This window comes from Ambystoma mexicanum, chromosome 7q (genome assembly GCF_040938575.1).
Source record: "Ambystoma mexicanum isolate Mex_15411 chromosome 7q, UKY_AmexF1_1, whole genome shotgun sequence".
Classification (NCBI taxonomy): Eukaryota; Metazoa; Chordata; class Amphibia; order Caudata; family Ambystomatidae; genus Ambystoma; species Ambystoma mexicanum.
In genome coordinates this window covers 134,762,627-134,781,984 of record NC_090941.1, presented here as the reverse complement: position 1 = coordinate 134,781,984, position 19,358 = coordinate 134,762,627, and the positions used below count along the sequence as shown (strand labels likewise).

General features: G+C 42.9%; 1 protein-coding gene across 1 annotated transcript in view; it reads right to left on the bottom strand.

Annotated features, from left to right (window-relative positions):
- GPR180 (G protein-coupled receptor 180) overlaps positions 1–19,358 on the bottom strand; it is a 550,950-nt gene that overhangs the window by 372,647 nt on the left and 158,945 nt on the right. Inside the window, exon 3 of the mRNA XM_069639768.1 lies at positions 4,590–4,790. Within this exon, the coding sequence (XP_069495869.1) occupies positions 4,590–4,790 (201 nt within the window). The remainder of the gene's footprint in view (positions 1–4,589; positions 4,791–19,358) is intronic.

Below are 19,358 nucleotides of genomic sequence, written 5' to 3'. Positions count from 1 at the left end.
CTCAAGTGCATTATATAAGTACCACCCGTCCCCAGAACCAAAAAGCTGCATACACTGTTCTTTTACCTTGCACTGCTGTGGAACCCTTTAATAAAATCCTGTAAATACCTTAGTAACCCGTAAATTGTCAGAATCGTCTGTGTATCTTGTCCTTCGAAAAATCTTTGTTAGTCTCCAGGTGTAGCGTAATTCTTTCCAAATCCTTTCAGTCCTTTGTGTAAGTCCTTAGTACTATTTTGAATACATTAATTTCCCATAGGGATAAATGCAGAGTGAATAAGTTAACCTTGCAAATTAACCTCAATGACACGTACCGGGTCTTTCTTTAATAACCTGGCCACTAAAATATAGTTGCAATAGAAGAAACCATTTTGCTAACAAAACTGAGTTTGCCCGTGAAAGTGTTTCCCTTTTAAAATCTGATTTTCCTTTCCTATAAAGAATCCCATACTGTCACCCATAAAGAGTCACCCTTTCACTTCAGTCTCATCCCTGTTATGTGCCTTTGTATCTCATCAGTAAAACCGATTTCTGATTTTTACCGTTTAACTCATTCCTAAGCTGTTTGCTTGTTTTAGACCCGTGAAAACTAAGAAATTGCAATTGTGCCACGTGTGATTTTTGCTACACTGTTTTCCTTCCCAAAGTCGATTTTCTCACTTGTATACATGTTGTTTAGTACCTTGCCTTGTAGCTTGTAAGCTTTCTTGCTTCTTTAGCCCAGCCACACAAGTTCCCGTTTTATCCATACAACCGCACATGTAAAAGAACTATTCAGTGAATTCCGAGTGCCATTTTGCTCATTTTCAAGGGTTTTCAATCCGATTTTGGCCTCCCATTCGGGGGTGGTAGGTCAGATTTCCAATCTGATTTTTGCCTCTTACATCAGACTCTTTGCTACTCCTCTCCACCCACACAAAACCTGGTTAACAGGGGTTTCGGGGAGTGTTGCAGTGGGAATGCCTAACAGTTGTGCCATTTAAAGTATTACCAAAAAATAATCTTACTTTCATTCATTTTTTGTATTGATGTGTCTGATGTGCAATTATCACCACACTGGTGATTGCTGCCCTATATTTAATCTGTTTGATTTTATTTGAATTTAAAAATAAATAATTTCATTATTACACACTGGCCTTGTTCATGGTTCATTGCAACACGGGGTGTTCCTCAAGGGAGGCTCGGGGGGTGAGACAGGTTGGCTGCCTTCTCAAAGCAGAATCTGAAATTAATAAACTTGAAAGCGTTTTTATTGTGCGCCACATCCCTAGCCAGTGGGAAAGAGTCCTGGTCTGGCGTGTGCTGTGTCTTTAAATCCATGACAACAGGCACTTTCAGCGTTAAACCCACATACAGGACAATCAATGACAGGATCTGTGAGCTGGCACCCTTGATGAATGTTTGTATAAGGTAACATAGACAATGCTCACAAGGATGAGAAACACCACCACTGTGGGAATGTCAGTGAAACCCACAAACCCTACTGATCAAAGAGGAACCCAGGAAGGCTATAACAGCAAAGGGAGTATAACTTAACACATAAGACTACTGACAAGGGACAAGTAGAAATAGTGCTTACAGAATAGGGAGGAAAACATAAGCATTCACACAGGAGTTGGATACAATGGCACACTACACCTAACAATCAATGGGGAACATAGAGAGAAGAGCAAAGGAAACACAGGAACAGACTCCAAGAGAAAGGAACAGGAGCAGGGAAAACAAAATTACAAATGCAAAACCTCCCACTCCCCCATCGAGGGAAAGAAGAAAAATTGTACAAAATAGTAAATCTATAAATGAGGGGTGTCTAAGGAATCAAGGTTACACTGCAGAATAGGGCAAAATGCAGGAAAAGGAAAGCACTGGAAAGTGCTGACTCCAAAACAGATGAATAAAGAAAGGGAATCCAGGAAGCAGGAAATATAGAGAAGCACACTAAGTTCGACATCCAGTAACAAGAAATAATAAACTAGGAACTAGACACTATGCATAAGAACCAGGAATAAGGAACAAGGGACCGGTAACAGACAGGAACAATGACCAGCACTGGTCACAAGCAAGCAGAAGCTCTTAAAGCTGGCTAACGATCACACACCTCAGGTGTGATGCTTACTAGCACCTGCAGACACAGGTGTTTCTTATCCTCCGCCCAACCTTGTCCTGCAAGGGAGGAGATGAAGCAGCGAGCAAGGAATACTGGGAAGCATCATCTTTTGACCTGGATCCGGAAGGTAAGTGAAATGGAACATAGGGACTTTCAGCTCCCAAAATCAGCATCTTACTGTGTTGTAGGGGGTCTGCAGGTTATGTCCAATATAAAACAGTTCCCAAATTCATGCCCCAAAGTGGTGGTAAGAGAGTAAAGGGAGCAAAGTGTGACAAAAAACACATCTCCTGGTAACCAGGTATTATTTACAAGCCTGTTCTACTGTCCCAATACCCTTGTGAAAACAAGCTTACAAACTGATTGTTACCATAACACCAATTAAGCAGTCTTGACAAAAGTAGCTTCCCATAGATTTTTCCAGGATGTTCGTTAAGAGAATTAGGGCAGCAATTATCTAAGCATGAAATTTCGCGAGAAACCTACAAATAAGATAAAGCAATGGTTAACTGAATATGGAATTTAAACAGCAGACTTTAATAAAAATTCCTCATGGCTTTCCACAACATAGTATATGATATGATATATGATATGATATGGCATTTGTAACGCGCCTATACACAAGTGTTTCAAGCATCCCCATACTCTCTAGCAAGGTCGAGAACCATGCAAATGGTACTTGTCCTTCATAAAATATCACTGCAAATGCGAGTTGGCTAGTAGATTCTGCAAGCCCTGATAATAGAAGAATGTCAGAGGTTAGAGAACTATTGCGGCTAAGGTAACAGGTAGTTTACAATGAGACTTCCAACATAGACCTTTCTTTACCATTTTATTTGGAATTGAAGACCACTTGAATGTAGCCATATACAAAGATAAATATGTCTTTCTCCATACTAGTTGTGAGATTACAATAATTTAGGAATTACGTTGAGATGGCATCAACACTAAAGGGATAGTTACATTATTTATTCAGGATGAAAACCATGCAGTCTGCAATGGCAAGAACAAGTAAAATGAACAAAGCTAAAGAAATTCTGAGTATTAGAGCCTGTTGTTCATATATTTGCTAGAAGGAAAGGCACACGAGGAGGAGTGGCATTTGATTGATATCTCAAGGCTGATTAGGACAGGAAAGGATATATCAGGGATAAGTAATAAATAAACCAAAATACAACTAAGGGCATATTGCCCAAGTAAGCTTCAATGTCCACAGGAATAAGAAAAACATACAACTCTTCCAGAGCTGCACAAATCATTTCGAACACAGAGCCTGATGATTTAAGCTTTATAGACTAGCCCAATGGATGTCCAGGAAGTTATGGGCCCTGAAGTCAAGAGTTGAAAGGCATGAGAGCAGCAAGGGTGTTTAACAAGGTGTACAGACCTAGAACTCTAGGTACTCTAGGTATGGCCTGAGGTAGGGGTCTACAAAGCTATTATGACCCATGTGGGGAGGAGTTAAAAAAAAAGGGAGGCAATCTGTCTCGAGTTGGCTGGGAACAGGCTAGTTTGGCGGCGTTTGGGGAATTGGCATGCGCAGGCCGCTTCTGCCAGGTGCGGTCCGGGTAGAGAGTGGAGCGGTGAGGGCAGCAGGCCTGTCAGTGCATTGCTCCCATGAGAGGCCTGCCTGCGGTGGGGACCATGAGTGTCACACGACTCCCACTCATTGGGCAATTTCTGTGCCTGCTATGAGATTTCCAAGCCATATTGGCTTGGCTTGTATGGCCTGAAAATTGGCCAAAACAGGAGCGTCACTCCACTGGTTCGTAGTATAGCTTGACCCACTGTCCGAGTGAAACCAAGGGCTTACGGAGAGGACAGTAAAATGTGTCAGGAGGGTTCCAAAAAATAAAATTTTAAAGAAAATGATAAAAAATAAAAAGAAGACAAAAATGTTTTATAAAAGGAGGCAGTGAACCTTGAGATGACCAAAGCCCACAAATGACTCCTGGCATGGTATCCTGCACAGAGAGGGAAAAAATGCATTCAAGTTTTGAAAAAATGTAAGGCACCCAGGCGCTAGTAAAGTCACAATAGGTCCATAAGCACAATAAGGAAATGAAGTTGTGGCTTACTAGAGAACAAAAATAGAACTTGAACAATAACTTGGACTGAACCCATGTAACCGATTTCAAAGCTTGAAGAAAGAAATGATATGTATCACTACAGAAGAGAGAACTTTCATGTGATTGGGAAAACATGTGACTCATAAAAGCCTGATAAATAGTGATGGCATGAAAACTTCACAATCAAAAACTAGCACAAGCAGAAAGGCTCTAAATGAGCAAACTGCAGCAAATTTGACACTGAACTATTTTTACACTCCGTCACCTTGTGCCCTTTTCAGAAACTCATCACATTTACAACTCGCAACCAACCTTCGATCATTTTGAAAACATTCAATATTAAACAAATTCATAAACAATAAAACATGTGGTTTCCGGGAGAACATTAGATAAGGAAAAAAAAAACCTCTTACCGGATTCATCTGCACCAAAGTGATCCAGGGGGTTTCCTGCTGCATCTGGATTCAATAAAGTAATTTCAAATGAGACCGCCTCAGAATTCAATACCTCCTGGCTTGCCTCACAAGTAGATGTATCAGCATACAGCACATACCATGCCTGTGGACCAGAAACCTGGGACACCGTCTGATTCAGATCGGTCTCATTCAAAGTAACTAGAAGCAAACAAGCATACATATATATATATATATATATCAATATTTCCAGAAACATTCACTTTATAAACATTGTATGTTTAAAATGCGCACAAAGCACAGTGCAGTGTTTGACTCCGTTTTGAAATGTACAAAAGGCTGCAAAATTGGCACAGACTCCACACCCAGGAATGCAGCCTGTGTCTGAACATTCCCCCATACACACAGCAAAATCCATACCACACAAGAGCAGCACAAACATGCCTCTCGTCTCCAGTAAAGCCAAACACTACTGCCCTTCCTCAGCAGCATGGATGCACTGCTGACAGAATAGTTGCTGCCCAGTCATCTCCAAAGTAGGGCCAATGGAATCCTTTCGTATAAATGTAGTGGGAAAGAAGAACAAATGTACATCAGGAATGCAGTTTACTGCATGACTAGGGAAACGTTTGGGTGGTCATCAATTTCACAAGGGCTAGGCAGTCCCTGTTCTGTCAGGAGTGTTTTTTAAATCTGTGCTCCTGAGGAAGGGCACTTGCATTTCCAAGGAAAATACTTCAGTAATGTACAGATACATAAAAACAAAAGCAGACACCAGGGAAATAACATTCGATTACAATAAAGTCAGAGCGACAGACAACATAATAATGGTTTGATTTTCGAAAAAATAGAAACGTAGTCATTATAAAAATAGGTTTATAAATAAAAGGCAATTTTAAAGCAAAAACGAAAAGCTCAAACGTTTAATACAATTCATGATCGATTCAGGGTGGAAATTAGTCTTTCAAATGTCTAGCTGAAAGGAAGTACTAGTTTTGAAAAGCACCAAGGTCATTAATGGCACTACAATGCTTAGCTGCATCGTGCACTCCATTAGGATGAAAGATAGACTAGGATAGGTGTGTTATAAAGAAAATAAGAAGGCTGAAAGCTTAATAAAGTGACGGGTTGAGAAAGTAGGAGCGACTAGCGTTGGATCATTCTGAAAGGCATTCTAATTGGCACAGTAATAAGTTCAAAACAATGGGGGAAGGAGGCGGTAGAGGAATAACAAATTGAAAACAAATCAGGAGTTACCAGGAGGATGTTTCAAACTACTTTACAAGGACAGCAAAATAGATTTTGATTGTGTTTTCATTGCATGTGTTTTTTTATTGTAGCAACTTCTACAGAGGAATCGTGTTTTCACTTCATTTGTTTGGCAGGTTATCAATACATTTAAAATACATAGATGGGTAAAAGTGCTTGAAGCACAGACTGCTTTTTCCAATTCGACTTGCTAAGGAAGTCACTTAGTCTAATCAAGTATTTCAACAGTAGTAGTTCAATATGCAATTCCTAGGTATTAGCCAAATTGCTTGTTTATAACTGATCAAATGGTACATTTGACTGAATTCGGCCAGTGCAATTTGATCGATTATAAAACATACCGAACATGTGGAGCAGGGGTTGCAGGGGTGTCCTTCGCGCCCTATGGTTGGTATTTTTGGCCTTGGGGTGGGATTCCGGGGTGTCCCCCGCTTCCTCGACATGGGGGGCGAGAGACCGGAAAAAAAAGAAAGGGGGTCCCTGCGGCATCAGATCCGTCCCGTGTTAGAGGGACGGATCTGATGCTGCAGGGGTGCAGAGGACGTGGAGGCGAGTAAACAGGTAAGTAAGGGAGGATGGGCTGGAGCGACCGCATTTGGGTTTCATATTTATTGGGGTTGTTTATTCGTCTGATAATTGTTCTAATGCACGCAGATTTATTGCAGACAGTTCTCTGCAAACAATTATCAGACAGACAAACAACCCCAATCCCAATTCCTATACTTACAAGAATTTGTCATCGAGTTCCAAAAGAAGCAGAGAGCAACTCCTTCTTAGGCCCTCTCTGGCCCTAATAACAGAGTCTCTGCTCAGGCCAAGACTTTGCCGAGGTTGCCCATCGCCTGACCCTTACTTTCATACTTAGGGTTCCTTTGATGCAGTCACTGTCCATTAACCGCAGAGCTCTTCTTACCTTGAATAACCAACCGACATGCCTGTTTTCGTCATGTAAGCTGCGTTTTAGTCGCTGAAAGCCCAGTTCTAGCACACCTTACTAAGTATACCCTCTATTTCCCAGCAAAGTTTCACCCCTCCACTTGGTGCTCACCCACTTACACTTTACCTCTCGTGTTGCACCCTTCCTACACAGTCTTCACTTGCCTACTTCCTTTACCCTCCATCATGCACCTCGATTACACTCCCTTCCTCCTTTTCATCCTCCCTTCTCTTGCAGCATTCAAAAACAACTCTACCTTCAACCTTACTCTCTTCACTCTATCTTCTGCCTCTCTCCCTGCACTGGCAACCCTCAGACCCAATGCTCCACTCTCCTAGGATATCCCACCTCATCTATTCCCCTCACTTAACACACAACCAATGTTCCTCATCCCTTTCTCCCATCACGCTCATCTGGAATGCACAATGTCTCTGAAACAAGTGTTCCTAAATCATGGATCACTTTGTCTCTTATCACCCTCAACTTTCACTTTTTGCCATCACAGAAACATGGATCTCACCTCATGACTCTGCCACCTTCTCCCACTCTTGGGCAGCCTTCAACCAGATCACCAAGTACTCGAGGATAATGGACTTTGGGATCTACTTCAATCTGACTTCCACAATAAACTCTACACCGAGACTGCACTCATAGATGTCTCCAAGATGCTCACCACTTCACACTCTCTTATATTCATGCTGCTTTTGATAACATCGACCACTTCCCCACCTTCCCAATCTCCAAGACATTGGGTTTCACAAATCAGCTCTCGCCTGGATTGCCTCTTACCCATAAGATAACTCCCATCAAAATATCCTGGGGCTCACAAACCTCTGACCCCACCAGCCTCTCTGTTGAGTGTCTCCCAAGATCAGTACTTGGACCTCTGCGCTTCTACCCTCTATACCTATGCCCCAGGTTGACTCATCTTGTCCTTCGGATTTTACTACCACCTCTTTGTTCAAGACATCCAAACCTTTCTCTCCTTTCCATCCTTCACCCAAGCCATCTCAAAGCAGATTACCAACTGTATAAACACAATCCATCACTGGATGATGCTCCACTACATTATGCTGAACTATTTGGTAAAGTTAGTCCCATTTCATCCGGCTTACAATGCCATCCCTACCCTCCACTCTCCTATCTCCTATCTCCTTCATCCCTGAAGTTCTTACTCCGCAGCCAAAGGCTTACAACTTGGAGGGTTATTTTAGATTGCCACCACCGACTGCAACAATTCATCACTACCACTTCAACTGGTCTCGCATTAGGCTTCTCGGCATTCAGAAAATAATTGTGTCAATTTCTTACTACTATACTAAAATTCTGATCTACACCCTCATGCTCCGCAAATGCGTTTGTGCATTCTCCTTGGACTTTCCCCTCCACTTCTACTTGTTTTACCATTTGTTTCACAGTGCTTCAGGCATCATTTTAATGTCCTTTGGTTGCCATAGTTTGGGCTCTCTGGTCTAGACGCAGTTGGTCAGACCACACGGTCCACCCACTACAGGTCATGCAACCAGGAACCTTAAGCTTCTCCTTGGCTCGATTTGTGATGGCTGGGCTCTTTACAATGGGGAACTTCCTGGTCTAGGCGCAGCTGTTAGACCGCATGGTACACCGATCACAGGCCGCGCAACCATGAGTTCCCTTAACCTTGTTTAGCCCCCTCTCAGGTTCTTCTGTCTCAGGCTTCGGACGTCTCACACTTGTATGCACTGGTTAATGTAACACTCTTCTGCATCAGTCTTTTGTGCTACCATAGACTATAGTTCTTTTGAACTTCAAATGGTCGGTTGGTAATCAATATGGCATAATCGTGTTTAAATACCACTTATTAACTTCAGTTTGGAATTCACTATTGTTCACATTCTCCTTAATTAGTAGTTTCAATACAGTTCGGTATTCAATTTGATTCACATTTACTTAAATTGGTGATTTCACTTCAGTTTGGTATAGTTTCAATTCAGTTCAGTATTCATATATGATTTACATTGCCTTGAACCGTCACTTACATGCAGTCTAGGGAGCATTTTATTGCCCCCCCCAATCCGTGTCCTCTGAAACTCGTGGGTGCTTCACCTTTGCTTTAGCAGCTGCTCCAAATCACTCCCGCTCACCTTCTCCTGCAGCAGGGAAAGCAGCCTGCCACGCTCGTCGGGCACGTCCCTACTCCCCTTCTCAAACCTCCTGCTTCACAATAGATGTGGAGCACGTCTCTCCTGCTCCCTGTTGCTTTTTCAGCTCCAGCTGTCCAGCATGAACAGTGTTGCTTTCTCTCTCCAGTTCGGCTGTCCCAACTGCCCGCCCTCCGAGTTGAAGGCTTCTGCTCCCGTTTCCACCAGCTGCAGATCCTCCGAGACAACTGCTGGTGTCCAGACTGAGTGTCTCTCCAACACAGCGTCTTGGCTTCCCGTTGTCCCTCTCGTTATCCTTCTCCTCCTCCGCCTCCTTTATACACCCAAGCCCTATTAAGGGCATATCCTAAGGATGTGGGCGGAGCTGACTGCAGTTTTCATGCGCTCGCCTCGATTGACTTTTCCCAGGATCCCTCTGCAGCCTGTTATTGCTGCCCTACTAAGAGGACAGTCGCTACTCAGCAGCATATGAAAATCGATCTTGTCCTGAAGAAGATGGTCGTTAATCACCCTTGAACCATCGAAACCGGTCGATCTCACCTGTTGTGGCCTCACCACAACATTTTATGATACCCCCAATACCAACAGGGGTTACTGCATGTAATTGAGAGAAAACCCCACAACAACATGGGTTTTCCCATCCCATAACAAGTGGGACAGTGCATTTTTTAGTGATATTTTGATATCACCTCACCCACCCTCTGGGCAACCACCCTTTTGCAAGGAACTCTCCAGTTATCAAAGCTAAAATAAAAATTACATGACTATTCCGATGCCTCAATCTCTGCACTTGTGACGGCTAGCTGCTTAGATTTAAGAATCCGAGATTTAATTCCCCTCTCGCACTCCCCCACATCATTGTGCTGGTTGCCCTCCTCTCCCTCCTTCCCTGCATCAGACCAGCTTTTCCACCTGTGCCTAAGTGAACAGGACCATGGTTAACAAAAATATCATTAGTTGTTTGGTCTTGCCCTCACCGGCAAGTTGATGAATCTTTTTCCCCAGAAAACCGTTCCCTGTGTATCACTGCAGAGCGGGCACCAGCCGATGTCGTCAACGGGAAGGCAGTCAGAACCTGAGACTTTCGTCCCCCTTTAGTTTTCTTCCCCTAGGAAGTGTCCTAATGGGATCTCGACCTCTTTGCAGAGGGAGTTCGATCTATGGGTCTGCCAACTCTGGCAGAGGCATGACTCCAGACTGAGGCCGAATCAGAGACCCTGGCACCCTCTTCCAGCCAAGCACCAACCGTCTTCGTGGAAAAGGCCTGGCAAATGGAGCTGTCATCCACATCGTGCGGGTGCAGGCAATAGATGCATTTCTCGTGTCGATCGTCCACAAAAATATTCTTGAGGACTGAAAAGGCTCTTCTTACTGGCGTCCGCCTGCATGGAGAGGGACTGAACATCATAGGGCCTCTTAGAAGATCCATGTTCAGAAGATCGTCAGATGTTTAGATCTTCATCGACAACAGATCCCGGCTAGCGGCAGTCACAGCCGTGGCCAATGATGAAGAAAAAAGTTTGAAAAGTTTCTAAAAAAAAGATGAAAGTCATATTTAGAGGAGTGAAACAACAAGGACTCCCAACACTTAAAACGTGCAATACAATATCTGAAGATGGCCACTGGGTAGAGCGAAGGAGGACCACTGTCACTGGCTGGGGCAGCATGACACAAAGTGACAGCAACAGGCTGTACAAATACAAAGCAGTATATTTACAAAGCAGTATATTTTAAGTTTAAATCAAAACTGCTTTATTATTCCCTGAGGATTCCCAGCCTGACAACAGGGAATATTCATGAGCATGTGAATCCATTAAAGATGCAATGCTGGAGAAAATTCGACTGGATATAGCTTTGGCGGTAGCTTTCCTAGGTCCATTTTAAGCAAATGTACCCTGTGCTGAAAAACTAGGTTACTACGTTGAATGGGCAGTTTTAGTCCATGCACATTAAGAGACCAAACATTAAGCCTTGCAGCTCAATATTTTGGAACATAGCTGGTCTGAGAGTCTCCTCCTAGTTCGCGCTTCAAATTGAATGTGCCCGCAGAAATGTCTTCACTTTATATGATTGCGAAGTATTTTGAAATTTGGCACCTTCCCAAAAAAGCTTCCCCCTTCAGCCCCGAACATGCAACCACTGGAAACATTGCTTACCAGCATATTCGACAGATCAAGTTTTTCTCGATTCCCTGCTCACAGCCATTTCCCTTGATTAACTCATATGTGTGTATAAACTTGCTAAACTCGGATTAGGATGTATTGCACAAATCAGACAGCACTATGAGACTGAGCACATCAGTGCTACTCGTCCTTTCAAAAGGATGTATTAAGGCGCAGTGAAATGCAACTGAGCATAGGTTTCGGTCACCTGTGTATGGACATCAAATTACAGAACTAGGTTTGTCCACATCATGGTGCATCTATTCCATTTGACCATGTCTCTTTCCTGAGCTGCTGAAAGGATTTATCTACAGACCTGACATCCTTTGGCTCTGGTCTGGGAGATCTGACCTGCTGGGCTGTTGGGGTCCTCTTGTTCTATTGCAACTTTAGGCTATCCTCTGTAGAGGAACATTGAAAATCCTTTTCCATTCTGACTAAATCTCATACCAAAAGGAAAGATCCATCTATAATGCATTTTCTTCAAGTTTAAGATTTTAGTCCATGGATTAAAATCCTTCTACCCTGCCAGAGTGCTCAGAGAGATGACTTGGAAGATCTGAATGTGCAATCCCCTGCCTTCTATCCTGGTTGTTCTCATTATTTTTTCTTTACTGGTAAAGTCATGTAGCTTGATGAAATTTCATGAGATGGGGCTATAGGAATGTTTCAGATTGACCAGACTGTCATTTCAGCCATCCTCTCCTTTCAGCCGAGCCATTATATCAAAATACCTCTTGTGAATTCTTGAAAAGTGAGCCTTCAGCACCCTCTTTCACAAAGTTTACACAAAGATCTTTTCTGAGGGATCCATTTTCTAGATCTTGATACTTTTCATAGAGACCTTTCCTTTCAAGCAGCAATTCAACATTGGATGTCAGAGGAAGGATGTTCATCACTTCATTTTTGCAAAGGTTTCCATGGCTCCTGAAGACTTCATCTTCTGTTTATGTTCATAAATTGCTTTTGTGAGACTAGTTTTCAGGGCTTCTGTTTAGAAGTGTACTTTTGATTTGATGTCAACTTTTAACGCCCTCAATGCTTCTTCAAATAAATATCCTGTGAGCGTTTCCCCGTAGGCCATAGGTATTTCCTCTTGAGCCATGGCAACATGGCTAGCCGATTTCCGATTCGGATATTGTTCCACTGTGTCTTGGGTTAGTATTCAACAATGAAGCTATATCTTGATTACTAACGTTCGATGAGAACTTTCTTCCTTTTGTTGACACCCTATCGTAGCAGCAAACTGGCCTTGAGTAGGATGTGTTAAAGGACAAACTACTTGAGCCGTTCTACTGTGCAGTAACGCTTCATATGTAATCCCTGATTTAATTAAGCTCAGGGTAATGAATATTGGGATCAGGCCCCTCCTGCAGGCCTTCAACTTGACACTGATTTCACTTCACTATATTGTTATGACAGGTGATTGCTACTGTCATGCTTCACTAGTAGCCCCATCAGTGGGAGATCGGCCTTTCATCTGCCAGCAGTTGTAGACAGTCCCTCAAACCCAGATAGATGGCACATCAACATCGTGGCCAAACCACCCATCCCCAGGAAGATAACCTGCGCCGAGCACCATGCATCATTGTTGTCTGTGAAGAGCCTCCCCTCCGTCAGTCCAGAATGGAACCCACTGGTTGTACGAGTCCCCCTCGTGATGAATCTCCATCCATTAGGGGGAATCTCAGATTTTTTAAAACATTTTAGGCACTCTAGTAAATGGATTCTGCCATGGAAGTCACATCTGCTAAAGAGTCTAACTTTCAGATTGCGATATATGTTTGTTTAAAAAACTGATGATGGTGGGGTTGTACCCAGATGGACCCGTCTACTGGGTGTATACCCGAACTTACCAACACCCATCTAAGACACCACATGTATACTTTCTGCTGGGCATCATCAATTGACATGCCAGAAGCTATTTATGCCACAAATGACCCAATATAAAAGCATGTACAGCTGGAAATTGTTACATGCCGAAACTGAGTAACAGTTTCTCATGGTTCCTTTAAAACACATATTTTGCACTAAGGAAATACTTCCACATCGTATGGCTGTCTATTGACACATCTCCCCTTATTCAGTATTATGGGGTGCGGGAAAGTGTTTGGAATTATACATGTCTGCCAACAGTAAGTTTGTGTTTAGCAGCACTGAGGTGACAATTTAAAAAGTGCCACGGCCAATTTGCTTACTAAAAATTGTAAACCTTTTTTATTTCCAAATCTGGCGAAAATGCTGTCAAAGTCTAACCAGGACTTCTTCAGTAAGTTGCGATCCAAATGGTTTATACCCGGCAGGTATAGTACCAAAGTTATTACAATTTTCGGCCTGGCATTTCTTGCAATAAAAACGGAATCCCTTTGAAAGTAAACCAGCAGTTTTCAATATAACTGTACCTCCCCCTTGTGCTGTTGGCAGATAAATTAAACAAAAACAAATAAATAGTTTGTTACAGTGGTTTGGTGAAAGCTACAGTTCTATTGGTATAAAGCTTTTAATGTCATTTTATTGTCAGCCTGTTTTCTAGAACCATTACTCTGGCAGGCTCGGTGTAAATAGCTGTCCGGCAGTGAGTTTCATCTAAAACAAACTATTTTAGTGCAGTCCTAAAAAGTTCCCTTTGTTCTATCTGGTAAAAGCTTGTCACCTTCAAGGAGAACGGGATCAGCTCCAGCCAGGAGGGGGGACCTGCTTCAAAGCACAACCTCTGCTAGCCAAAAGGACACTGCACCCTGGGTGAGAGTCCAGCAATATATTTGATGCAGGGCAGACAGGAGAAGGGGAGGAGTTAAAGTTGCCCATGAGCATCCAGAGAAGGGTTCCATCATCTTGGAATCTCTTGGGTCACTCGCACTTCTTGTGATCCCTCCCCTCTTTCTGCAGACAAAGCCCTCTGGCATGGATATCACCAAGCGAAAGACTCTGCACCAACAGCCAGTATTGGACTTTTAAAATATATATATATATATATATATATATATATATATATATATTATTTAGTTTGGATAATACAATCATCCTTTCAAATATATAAAACAACTATACAAATACATAAAACTGACCATTTTTTACAGATTGCATCATTATTAAAAATACAATTTCATTTCCATCACATTAAACATATCAGATCAAAATAAATACATTGTTCTGTTAAAGTATACAAAGTTATTAAAACCCCAATTTAAATTATTGCATCTAAACCCCAATTTAAATTATTGCGTCTAAGATGACATTTATATTCAGTGCATTTCATTCAGTCACATTTTGGAAAAATTGATTCCAAAAAGTGCACTAGTGCCACACACATGCCTAATTTGGGGTTTTTGGATATAGCTTGCCAGATGTTATTCATTGCCATATTGCCATACCTAACTACCAGATGTTTTTTTAATTATTTTTCCTTTGAATAGACAACATAGGACAGTACATTATGCAATGTTCTAATGTTTCCTTCTCTGCCTTGTTTGCACAAAAACGGCAATAACTGAGTTCTTTTGGAATCAAATTTCGCCTAGCCATGATTTCTCTCGTCGGCCAAAGATTTAGTCTGAACCTCAAAAATTGATGGCGGATATGGGGTGACGGACACCTTAATAAATATTCAGCCATCTCGCGCAATGCTTTATGTCCAAACACTCGGATATCAAAGTTCTTATATTTTTTACACAACCTGCGATTTTCTATCCAATCATGCTGGTGTCATTTTTGTTTTGCTCGTTGTGGGTTAAGTAATAGCAAATCCAAAGTAATAGATGCATCAGCTAATGCATCTAATGTGAAGTTACACCACAACTTGGTAAAAGCATGCTCCTGCGCCAATAAATGCTTTGCCATAATGCCCAGTGTTCCAGAAGTGGATATCCCCATAATGGATTTCCTAAACACAGCACACATTCTCCATTTAATTTGTGATTCCAACGATAGAATGCCCAATTCATATCGAATTAGTGGTAACGGAGTACTCTTAGGCAGGTGCAACAATTGTGTCCAAAATCGGGCTTCAAGAGTAGACCACCATTTGGACTCTTTGGGCAATAGGGTTTCAAACCCATAACTTATGGTGGGAACCACTTTCTGTTGATAAAACTGCAGAACGTGTTTCAATGTGAATTTCCAGTATTTTGTTCCGAGTACTTTAGCTTGAGATATTAACAATTGAAGTTTAGAGTGTATCACATCCTCCATTACATGAATTGGACCTTTTACAGAAGGCTAGAAAGGCTCATCTGCTATGATGGACTGACTATTTAATGGGTGAGACCACCCCTTTAATGAAATAATGTTCAGCTACAGAACCAGCAGGATTTCACCCAAAACCTTATTTGTGGTACAAAATGCCCCAAAGTCATCTTACATAGAGGTGAAGATTAAGACTTCCAAGAAAGGAGCAAGCCCTTGACCTCGTCCAAACCAGAGGAATATTTGTGCGGGGAGTAGTGGAGAGGGGGCCGTTGAATAGGATCTGCCTGTAACCAGAACATTGGTACCCAGGAGACTAGTCACTAGAGCCGGTAGACCCTGCAAGTACTCATCTTATCATTGAAGACCTCGCACTGGGTCTCACAAAAACCTACGATCAAAGAAACAGCTCTGGTCCCTGGGTCCCACCATGAATGGCCAGTGAGCTACGTAGACACAGATATGTCTGCCTATCCCAAGCTTCTTCGGACCAGGTGTACCTGCTGTTGGACCCAGTCGACCCGCTTGCCAACCCAACGCCGAAACACTACCTCAGAAAGCTCCCAGACTCCCGGATCTACTACATAGAGCCTCAGGAAGAAGCCTAAAAGGTATTTGAAGTGGAACTTCCCCCTAGCCTGCCTTAATAGACCATACTGACAATTAAGACCCTACTCTCCACTTTTTTGAAAACCTCACCATTGAACTTTAACTTGGGTGCTGAAATTATTGCTAGCTACCCTCATCTTCAGATGCAAAGTGTCCCCTTTTATTCTAACATCAGCATTTCTGGGTATTCTTAGATGGGTGGGATATTCGTGTTTATTTATTTTGTGTATTTTGAGTTTAATTAAAGGTTCCTTTTTTTAATTGAACTTGGTTGGAAAGCGTTTTATTTTGGTATGAGTATTATTCACCTGATGATGTTTTTAGACAAGTCCAGTGTATGAAAGTTTCATCCAAACAAGTGCTCCCCTGACCCTCTAGAACCATTAAGGACAACATTATTTCCCTCGCTCCAGCCTTGGCCGATTTCTGCAATCAAAGTTATCTTCCCCTCTCTTCTAAAACACCCCCTTGTCCACCCCCTCCTGAAAAAGCCTTCTGCTGATCCTTCCTGCCCGGTGTGAGAAACCAGAAGGTGTCCCCAGGGATCTGTCCTCCAGGTGGCCAGGATACAGCCATTGCTTTCGGATCCAGTTTCTGGAGTTGTACCAGTGCGGGAGGATCACCTGGGTGAGGGGCCTTCGGGGAGTGGGACACCGGATGGTGAGACGCAGTATCCCGTTACATGTAACACCTTTACCCCATCCTACCCTGTAGGATATTTAGGAACTCTACCCTCCCCAGCCCCCTTCTACAACACAAACACTTTCTCACGGACAGCCCGTTATGAGAGAAAACAGACTAACACCCGAGCAGTATACCTGACGTGTCCGAATACAATGGTAGGGCGAGGTCAGGCAATTACTGACCATCACACACACCTGACTTCCATTACACTTACCCATGTGGATAAAAAGTGGAGCACGAGAGCATACTGGGAGCGAGGCAAAGCAAACAAGGAAACAGCAGTTTCGAGATGTCAGCTGAGCAAGAGAGGAAAGACGACAGAAAATCGAAGGGGATCAACAAGGAGGGAAATTGCCTTGACCTTTTTTCCGACAAGGAACCATTACTTTCCAGAGTACTCGAGAATAGATAGCGTAAGACCAGGAAACCAGACTGAAGAATCCTGCATTGTGTGTCGGAGATACTCAGGGCTCTCCTGTATCAATAAAGGTAGGGATAATCAGCAGCCGCTGTGGTTCCGGCCTTGGCTCCAAAAACAAAGCAGCGTCAGTGAAATCAACAGAGCCAGTGAGTTGGGGAGACCGATACAAGACCGGTCTGTGTTGTAGCCAAGGTTGCAAGCAGCAGCATTGTATGGAGAATGCTGGATTGAACATTGTTAAAATGCGTGCGATAAGAGGTGCAACTGAAGTTGAACTGCTGATGAGTGATTGAACTTTAAAGTAAACTACAATACCTTTGACAGAGTAGTCCGGCACTGCGTGGGTGCTCAATCGAAGGTCTCTGTAGAAGTGAGAAGTGACAAAAGTATAGAAATTTGGTCCGAGTCTGGTGGAGGGAGATCAATTGAAAGAACAAATAAATGTGAATCGAAGTGGTACTGCGACGGGTCAAGCAAAATCCCATGCACAGTCGAAAGTCTTCGATTATGATGTAGTAGAGAAGTATGGAAAAGTACATCATTTTGGTCTGAGTCTGGCAAAGGGAGACCAATTGAAAGTTTTGTGTTAAAGTGGGTCTGAGCTCGGCAGAGGGTTACCCGGGGTGAACAGTAAATCACCCGTGAAGTTGTATAAGTGAAAATCCTGAGAAGAAAGGAACTTTAATATTTTGTCGTGTTACATCAGGCCCTCTAAAATAAGACACTTTGAATAGCAAAGAGACTTTGACACAGAAGGCCTGGATGTGGAAGTTTGGAAATGCATCCTAGAGAAGCCAGAGAGTGTGCTAAGCTCGAGTGTGCCGCCTTGTCCCAAGCTGAAAACATGGGGCAGGGAAACCAACGGCTTAAATATTCTGACATATCATTTCTTGAACCCTTTCCTTTTGTATAACATTGTTTCCCACACCATTTGTATTTAGTAGTAAGGATTGGCAATGGTTATTAGTATATGCCCTTTTATTTTGACAGACTCGACTAGGTCTGTGTTTTTATTATTTGATGGTCCTAGCTTGCTCCCATCTTTAGATTTGGGATTAGATAGGCGTTTTTCAAACCTGATTGAAGTTCAATAAACACCCTTGAACTGTGATCACTTGTGTCTGTCTTACTATTTGATTCCATGCTTTCCTTAAACCAGCCCACTATTGTCCGCTCTCCATCACTCCTTTCCTGGGCAAACTCCTGGAGAAACTGGCCATCTCTCAGCTAAACTTTCACACTGAATATGCTGGTTATCTCGATGTCCATCAGTCTGGCTTCAGATCGGCCAGAGGCACGGAAACCCCTGTGAAGATCTGCTCTCCAACCTAGACTCCAGCTCTCGTTCTGTCCTCATCCTCCAGCTCTCATTTTGTCCTCATCCTCCATGAACTCTCCTCTTCCTTTGACACAGTCAATCACACAACCTTGATCAACCGTCTCAGTGTGAATCTTGCATCACTGGTAAGGCTCTGGAGTGGCTGACCTCCTTACTCTTGGACTGACCCTCCAAAGTCCAACTTCGGTCCTGTGTAAGCCAGAAGGGAGGACTTTAAACTGGAATAGTCCCAGGGGCATTGAGAAAGCGTTCTTTTCCTCATCAGGTCTATGCACTGGGACCTGCCAGCACCCTTTGGTTAAGTCTAGGGTTCATAGGAAGGTGGCATTTCCGAGTGCATCGATGCACAAAATGGTATAGGCGTCGAAGTCGGAGATGGCATTGACTCTGCGGAGGTCTATGCAAAACCTCCAGGAATGGTCATGTTTTGTGACCAATACTATAGAGTAGGATCATGGGCTTGAAGAGGGTTTGATGATAGTCGCCCTTTTGCCTGTAGCATTTTGTTTACTTTCTCAACCACTATCCGTCGACGGGCTGCCGGGAGTCTATATGGTTTCAGATGGACCACTTTTCCGTTGGGAGTTCTGATATAGAGATAAGTGACTTGCACTCTTCCTGGTTTCTCTGAGAATACATCGGAAATGTTGTAACTAAATCTTTTAAAATCTTCTTGTTGTTGTTGACCAGACAGATCTTGGGGAATTCATTCAAAGTCATCGATTTCTTCGGGTTCCACACAAGATAATATCATGGCATTGGCGGCGGAAGATTTTCCTTCCACTCTTAAGAGATTTACGTGGCAGAGATGGGTCTTTTGTTTCCCCATCAGGTTGGGCTACCTCATAGGTACAGGTTCCTGTTCGTTCTAATATTTCATACGGCCCATGCCACTTTGGAGACTAGTTTGTTTTCCGAAGTAGGTAATACCTTTTGTCCTATTGAAAATTATCTTAACTTGGCCTTTTTGTCGTAAGTGGACTTTTGTTGTGCTTGGGCATTTTGCATATGAGTATAGACTA